At 43.2% G+C, this 8,906-nt stretch overlaps 1 protein-coding gene across 1 annotated transcript in view; it reads right to left on the bottom strand.

Annotated features, from left to right (window-relative positions):
- Positions 1-583: 583 nt before the first annotated feature.
- LOC135905267 (uncharacterized) overlaps positions 584-8,906 on the bottom strand; it is a 32,593-nt gene continuing 24,270 nt past the window's right edge. Inside the window, exon 6 of the mRNA XM_065436285.1 lies at positions 584-755. Within this exon, the coding sequence (XP_065292357.1) occupies positions 619-755 (137 nt within the window). The 3' untranslated portion in view covers positions 584-618. The remainder of the gene's footprint in view (positions 756-8,906) is intronic.

The following is an 8,906-nucleotide window of genomic DNA, read 5'->3' as shown; positions in this document are numbered from 1 at the left end:
TCAAAAAGAGGTGGTGTACAGGTTTCTCCGGGTGATTTGTTGAAATACTTCAAAGAAAACAGAATTTCACTCGGGAAAATAGAAGCTGTGCTCGAAAAGAAGTCTGCAAGTAAAGTTCTGTTGCGCACGTACATAATCACAAAACTGGAGTTGAATTCGCAAACCTCCTTCTTCATAAAGGTTCTGCAGTTGACAAGCTACTTTCTGCACTAGCATGTCCAGCATACAAATTTGCTTAAGTTTTCCTTACGAACGATCCTATTGTGAGAGCTTTCGTAAATACTGGCCCTGGTGTATCAGCAGGAGAGCTCTGGTATACGCGCAGCTAACTGCTTTGTTTTGAAGAAACAAACTTCATATATATTTATTAAAACGCTGCACGGCATCGATTCTTCTCAAACACGATTCGGTTGTAAATACGGGTGTACGTGCATTCTTTTGTTTCGCTTGTGCCATCGTCAATGGTCTAGAACTTTTAACGTGTTCTCCGAACTGCAACACATCGCAGTCGTATTTCAGTGTCAGAGCACTACTATAGACTCGCCTGGCTAACGTGAGAGCATCTGGCCAGAGTCATTCATCCGTAGCGCTTCTTTATTACACATCAAACAGCAGAGATCACCGATCGGTGTCGCTCATGGCGGCTGGAAGGAACTCAGCCACGGCATTTCCCAATGCCTTCTGCACGGCCTTGGAGGTGTCACTGACGGGGTCACTCCTTCCGCCCTCACCCTCATCGCCCTTCTCTGTGGCCACTGTGAAGAGGTGAGTGAAAACCTTGAGTTCAACTCAATGTCGTAAAGAAACTAGGGCATGTAAGCAGGAAATAATATGCGTGAAGCTATACGTGCGACTCATCCTGGATTAGGTTGTATTGCGTCACTCGGGAATCATGGTCATTTGTAGTATCTCTGCATTTATCCCCGTTCTGTTTTAACTAGAAGTTTTACTTGAGAATCAGTCTAAACGCAGCTGACTGTGACCACCTTGACGACAGCTCCAACACAGTATGGCACATATATAACGAATTAAGTGGCATAGACATATTTGCTACAGCTTCAGTTCTGGTGGTGGCCCGACCCGTTCTGTTTGAACTTGCACATTTGGCAGCTGAATAACCTCACATAAAGAAATACATGCCATGAAGTCCGTAATTCCTTTAATAAAACTTAGCTTGCTTTTTTGGAAGGGGGAAGGGGAGGTGTAGAAAAACAGAACAATTCCAATGACAGTGTATTAGAAAAATGTGCTGAGCGTAGAAGCAGTGTGAACCGTGATTACGTGGGTCGCGTAGTGGGAGTATCTGCACGACATTAAGAGACATATACATGCGCGCCAATGCGAGGCGATATTACACGAAATTTTTCTGATGGAGAAAGAACGTGAACAATTGCGAGCGTGTGCTTACTTTGAAATGAAATTACACGTATCGTGTGTCCCTTTGTACGGGGTAATAATTTTAGGTTTCATGTTTTTTTTTTAAATCACCTGTGGCTCACAGCGCAACATTTGTCTTTGAGCTTAAGTATTCGAAGAGGCGCACATTAATAGAAGGACAAATCCACACACTTTTCATTTCATTACCCTCAAGCGCATACGCATTACAGATGGAAGTGGTACATAATATAAAGAGCAAAATTAACAAACGTAATCAAGACTAATGAAACAAAAGGCAATACAGAAAGCCAACTAGAAGAAAAAACGTACAGAGCCAAATACACGTTAAAGTAGAAGCAATTGATCAAGAGAATAAACGGTGATAAAGCAACGATGCTACACATTAGCTCAAACTACAGTCACAAGCTGAGCAACGCATACACAAAACACGATGCACTAAAAACCCGATGAATGTCGGTAAAAATTAAATAAAATTAAATCTCATGGATCAGTATCAAAATATCGCACGCGAGATGAACGAAATCAGTCATCAGCTGGTATTGATGCTACGCCGGGCGGAAGGCGATTGTGCTCTGTCGATGTTGTAAGCGATGAAGTTTACTTTCTAACGATGGTCGATGCGGGATGAGCAATAACATGGCTGCGAAATAAAAGCATGCTTCAATTCGTCATGACGATAAATTCTGTAAAGAATGATAAGGCGAGATACTTTCTTACGAAGCTCAAGAGACGGCAATAATAGCGTTAGTTTCAATAAAGTTATGCTGCTAGTACGGCTGTAATTGGAAAGAATGAAACGCGCCGAATCGTTCTGGATAAGCTCGAGTGAGGATGTTAAGTTCATGAAACCGGGACTCCAAATTCCAGAAACATACTCTAATTATGAATCTACTAATGCATTGCACATAGTCAGTTTAGCAGAAACAGCTGCTTTACAAAAATGCCGGCGCAGGCAAGCAAGCATGCGATAACTGTTCTTAATTATATAATCAATGTGATGCTTCCACCTAAGATCATTAGCTATATGGACACCTAAGCATTCGTAAGAGCTAATAGGATCTAAAGGAATACTATTTAATTCATAGCAAGCAGGAGCAGCGAGATTAGTGCGCGATACGCACATAACTTTACTTTTTTTTACATTTAAATTCATGGCCCCTGTGTTACACCATTTAACCATGCTATTTAGGTCAATTTGTAAAGCACAAACATCGATAGGGTCAGCTGTTTCGCAATAAATAGCGCAGTCGTCGGCGAATAAGTGGATAGGCGAAGTCACGCAGTGAGTAAGGTCATTAATAAACACTAAGAAGAGACGTCCCAAGACGGACCACTGTGGCACATTTGACTGGGTAGATGTTAACGTCAGTTTCATCTAATGAACAAACATTCATTAATTAAAATCTTCATTAATTAAATTACGGCACATATTCGTATCAGATGTGCAGTTTATTGAATTTTCAGTACGAAACCCGTTTCTAGATGTTATTTCCGAAAATGTGAAAAGAAATGCATGTGCCTTCCATTTACTTTTCCTGCCTAAACGCATAAAAGAGCATTTTGTTAAGAAAGTCGGTGGGACAACAGTGCATTTTCGTCTTTAGTTTGATGACACATATCTCCAAACTGACACCAAACTGGTGTCATTCTGGAAATTATTTCCAAGTGGATACGCCTCGCAAACTCACCGGCTACAATTCGTTATTGCAATACTTGCCGTAAGTTATTAGTATGTTAAGCAGTGAATATTTTGTTAAGTAGTTGAACGTGCGTTTCTATTTCTCATACGAGTAATTTCCGCCTCTCAGATTAATGTAGCTCTAGGACTAGAGCTGTCTTATCTGCAACAGACGATTTTTAAATTTTAATACAACTTAAAAATGACCGCCCCGTAAAGTACGTACATGAAACAATTCAATCAGTGTTTCCTGCTCCACTTTACGTTTATTCCAATCAGTGCATTGGAAAATGCGTAATTTTGTTTCTTGTTTTTGATTTGATTTTGTATAGTGCTCTTTTATTCGTTGCGTATTTTACTGGCCATATTTTGTATATTGTAGTTTAGAAAATGCGTACTCTACGATCAACCCTAATGCCTTACAAGAAGCCTCTCTAATCAAGCGATCCTAATTGCGGCTCGACATGCACAAAGCTGGTGCACTTCGAGCCACAGTTAGGATCGCTTGCACAAAGCTGGTGCTCAAAGATTGTGCATTAAACGAAAATTCTCGGCATGTTGGCGCCGCAACGATGATTTGATTATGTGACACCCCATAGTCTAGGTTAATAATAACCACATGACGCTTTTTTGCCGTGCAGCTAAATCGATGTACATAGGCGTTTTGAATTTTGCCTTCATCTAGCTAATAATTTCGGTCGAGCAATAACCGTCGACTTACTTCAGACACAAAACGAAAGTTGAAACAACTAAATCATTAGACAGTTTTAGTTTAACGTTTCCAACCAAACGTAAACGCGTTATGTACGTAAAGAAATAGCGTTGTAAACGCTGCGCATGCTTCGAACATTACTGCGCTTCTGCGATTTGCGCGTGCTATGATAACGTACCTTATTTGGCGAGTTTAGCTTTCGAATTCTTACGTACGCTAAGATATATCGTTGTCAAACATGGCGGCACCCATGGATCCCGCTTAAGCGTTAGTTCTCGTGATGGCTGCGCTCTGACTCGCGTTGATTGCCAGTAAGTATTGAAATTAGCTCTCGCTTTTTCTAAGCTCACTTGAAACGTTATTTATGAGCGCATGGCGCTTCGATTTCTGAGATTGTTCGGGGATTCCGGCACCTGTAGATTAACGAGACGCCTCCGCACAGCAACAACAGGATGGTTTCTAATGGACTGTCTGAACTTAAATACGTTTGGCATGAGACACCAGATGGCACCCTGTTTCATAACGTCGTCCTTACGTTTGCGTTCCCGTACGCCAAACTAAAAGTCTTGAACGGACGCTCACCGTAACGTTCCACAAAGGTGGTTATGTTTTGCGTACGTAAGGCGACAATCGCTATTTTAAAACTGTCAATTAAATTCATCATCGTGGGATGCCACAGGTGTCGTATTACGTTTTCTGAGATGTGGCGGTACTCTGCAGGTAATAGATATCTTGAAAATAGAATCTGCAGGCAAACGTAAACGCATTACGTGAGTAATGAAATCACGTTGTCCTCACTGCGCATGCTCCGTATCGTATTGGTTTTCTTCAGTTTACGTGCGCTACGTTACTCTACGTTATTTAGTGGGGTTAACATAAACCCAATGTTAACTTAAGCTAGGAAAGTGCGTTGTCCAACATGGCAGTACCCGTGTTTCCCCCTTCACATTCAATTCTTAAGATGGCTACGTTTTAGCTATCGTTCATTGCCCGCAACTGCTGGTACGACATTTCGATTCTTATGATCTCACCTCAAACGTGGAATCGTTAAGCGATTCTATTGTCCGTAAACCTTACGAGACATGCAGAAACGACAGAACGGTTGCTACTGGATTGCATTGGCTTGAATATGCATGGCCCGAGGCTCCCAGATCCCTCCCTCTATTCGAACGTCTTCCTTAAAGGGAAGCTGAAGAGACTGTCGAATTCAATAAGACGCTCATATATGGATGCGGGAACCTTATAAACCATGTAGGTAAAATTTGGGTTTTTTTTTTAATTAGGAGCGACGTAATCGTCAGTTGAAATTGCGCTGTAGCTCCGCCCCCCTTTGAGTGAGCGAGTGGGGCGGAGACCGGAAACAGCGGTGTTGTGACGTCAACTCTGCTTCGTTCCTTCGCAGCGTCCGCGACCGTGCCTGACCGCGCTTGTTTCTGCGTGCGTGCCATCGTAATCTGCTTCGATCGACCCTGCATTCCTTTGTTGGTGCGTCTGCGTGTATGTAGAGTGGTAGTCAACGTGCGTGGTAATCAACGTGAGTGGTAGTCAACGTGAGTGGTAGTCAACAGATGAACGTCACTACACATACTGCATGAACCGGGAAGCTTTTCACGCGTTTAAACCGTCTTTGTAGATTGCCCACAGCTTTGGACAGCGCACAAATGCCTACGATCGCATCCCCGCTTACGTTCCACGAGAAGGCATGCAGGAACACAACACTACAGTTCTTTGACCGGAAACTAGCTCACTAGACCGGCGAAAGATTGGCGAGATCACTATATCACTTTGCAAAAAACATACTCCAAAAAGAGCATTTCCAACACGAGGAGATCCCAAGACTTTGCTTTCGTTCGCGTCCAAAGCACTGCTCGCACCAGCATCGTTTGCTTCTTCGAGAGGCCGGCTCTTCGCAATCGGCTCGTACATGTAGGGAGTAACGTCCAACTCCTCAGAAAAACGCAGTCTCTCTAAAGTTTCCATTACCGTCTCAGAAAAACAGCACCAAACTACCTGGCACCGCGCTTCATGTGTAGCGGCAGCGGTCGGCAGCGGCAGAGTTGACGTCATGAGGCGCACCGACCAATCACAGGCGGAAACGAGACACGTGAGTTGGGCGTGTCCGCTGCTGCACTTTTCGTCGAAATAAAATATATTTGCGCTTTCTTTCGCTCAATTTCGATACGATATTCGAATTCGGAGTGTTGAAAACCATTATGTACAGACGTTCACTCATTTTTTCTGGAAAACCTTTCAGCTTCCCTTTAAGCTTGTGCTTACCGTACGTTAAACTCAAATTCTTGTCAAATGTGCATTTCTGAAATAGCGTATTTACACTTCAAACGACTTTCTACACTTCGATAAAAAGGGGTTCAGGGCCCCTTTGGGAGTTAGCTTTAGCTCCGGGGCTCCTATCCAAATATAGAAAAATGGAGAACTTTTTTCATGCAATCACTGCACCTCGTTGCTTTAGGTTTGTTACATAAAAAAAGTTATTATCTATTGACTGTAAGAAGGAAATTATTTATATGGCAATCAATCTTTGTACTTGTTGAAAATTACAAAATTTAAAAAAGCAGAATCTATCGAGTGTACAGCCCTATAACGCAGCAAAAAAGACCTATATCCCAATTCGGTAAACTTTACTTCATATCATATGTGAAGTAGACAGCTGTGGACACCAAAAAATTGAACTGTTACATAATCCTCTGAAATATGCCACTACCTTGTGCATGGAACTTTTTCAAAACAAAACATTTAACAAATTTCCGTAAGCTGTTAATTCTTGTACCTTATTCGTCAACGTTAAATGTTCTAACGAATGCAGCTTTCAGAACGGCCATATATAATTTCACTTCCGAGTTACGAATTAGGAAACCTCGTGCGCCTAATTTGTTAACTTATCAATAATTACAAGCTTTTCTAAATAAATACCAGGCTTTAAATGAAGATTCCCTTTATAACAGTTTCCTAATTTTAACATTCGCCCTTAAAAGCTACAAATTTATTTCAAATAAGTCCAGGGGTTTCTTTGTAAAAACATTTCTACGTTTGACATATATTTTAATATGCGGCGTGGGAGATGACCAAAACTGAAGCTTCTCCTTAACGGGGTACTTGCGTGATGTTTTTGTCTGTTCATTTGTTTGCATTCACTGAAGTCCCTAGAGGTCTATACCATTGAAAAAGAAGGGGGCGAGCCTCAGAAAGGCCTCACTAGTTTTATGTGTTAGCTTTTCTACAGCCAGCTGCGGCTTCTTTCCCCAGGAACATACTGTGTGCTGATGTCAAGACACAGTATGTGGTCACCTGGGAGCAGGATCGTAGCCGCGTTTACGTGCATACATAGAAGTGTATCGTAATAATTTACCGTACCACATAAGCCCATACGTTACCATTTACATGAATGCGCATTTTCCTGTCCAGCCAGCTAGGGCTTTTTAGTGTGATATTTGAAAGTTAACGTTCTTACACTCCGTAAAGATGATTTTTCACCGGCGTGAAGTGCACCTAAAGTAGCGAAAGTACCGAAATGCACCAAATGCACCCGACACCCTGAAGGTGTCGAGTGCATGCCTTCAGCTTCTCGTTAATTTTCATATGTGGACAAATCTACGGGACAATTAGTTTGCAGAAGCGTACCATATTCTATTAGAATAATAAAATTTCCGGCACGGTGCCGTGCCCATTAGTAGCCGAGCGCGGCCGCTGCGGCTTCGATATCTTCAAAGTGAACTCAATACGGTTGACGCCACTAATGAAGTAACTCACAGATGTTATATCTATTTAGTACTGACAAAGTAGACACTGTTTAAACGTGCATGATGTACTCATGAGTAAAAAAAAAAAATTGGCTCCAATTCATGCTCTGAAGGCGGTTGACCAGCGAAGCAGTCCTGTCGCCCGATCCGACTGACGAATGAGGCGTAGCCTCGAAGTGCGTCTTGCCGAGCCTGAGCACGAAGCTTTGTGGATACTGACGTTGCTCTACCTTTCGTCGCCCATCGTGTTTACGCTGCTCGGTGAGAGAGCCCTAACAACACATGGCCTTTTGATAGTGATATCAGAACACAGATGAAATCACTTGCTAGGTGGGTTGCTTTACGTATGAAAGTCTACTTACGTCTCTCCCGCCTTCGTAAAGTACAGTTGCCGCTTTCCGACAAATGCTGCTTATGCAACTATAATCTTAACCGGGAAGCGTGTGCGGCGAAAGCTATCAGTAAAGGCGACCTTTTTGGTCCTTTTCTTCTTTTCGCATGGCGGGCGCCGCCGCAACTATGAGCGTCCCCATTGAGGCGGGGCGGTGGGTTGGGCTACAAAGCTTTTGTTAAGCATGAAATGATTTTAGATTTCGCTGTTGGCCACCTTCAAGTGACCTTCAACCAGAATTCAGAGCCATTATCCGGGCACTCAAACGAAAATGGGCAGTTTTAAAGAACAAAACGAGATAATCAGGGCAAACCGTCAAAACTTTTTAAAAATGCGGCCTCTGACACCCTACATTTTGTAAAGGACCCCGTCACATATGCTAGCTACTTGCCAAAGTTACAAAAGATATTGATTCCGAGTTCTTCCTAATGTTTGTTCAGAATATCGCTCAAGCTGTAACTTCTTGTACGCTGAAGTTTGTCATTTCCAAAAGGCGACACTCAAAAGGCAGATGCAGGGCACTATACACTTCCTTGTCATCTTTTGACGCTGACCGCTCAATGCCATCGGTCCGCAAGTTCTACGGCTCGGGTTTTCCGTCTCCTCGAGAGATGGCGCCACGTTGCGTGGCGCCTCCTTCAGACGCTTCTACCCGTCGCGGTTGCTTAGCTGTCATGGTATTGTGGTTGCTAAGCGAGGGGTCTCGTGATCAAATCCCCGCCGCGGCGGCTGCATTTCAATGGAGGCGAAATGCAAAAACAGCTGTGGTCCCGTGCATTACTCCTACGGTAAACATCCTCTCATGGTCTAAATTATTCCGGAGTCTCCCACTATGGCGCGCCTCCTAACCAAATCGTGGTCTCGGCACATAAAACCCCAGAATTCAATTCATTCTTCTACTAGCTGTGTAGTGCGCTCTGCCTCCCTGGCGTCTTTCGGTGCCTGTCGTGCAGCCTTCAGCCGGTTTTC

Source organism: Dermacentor albipictus, chromosome 8, assembly GCF_038994185.2.
Source record: "Dermacentor albipictus isolate Rhodes 1998 colony chromosome 8, USDA_Dalb.pri_finalv2, whole genome shotgun sequence".
In the NCBI taxonomy this organism is placed as follows: domain Eukaryota; kingdom Metazoa; phylum Arthropoda; class Arachnida; order Ixodida; family Ixodidae; genus Dermacentor; species Dermacentor albipictus.
The sequence above is the reverse complement of the archived record's forward strand: the minus strand, read 5'-3'. Positions and strand labels throughout refer to the sequence as shown.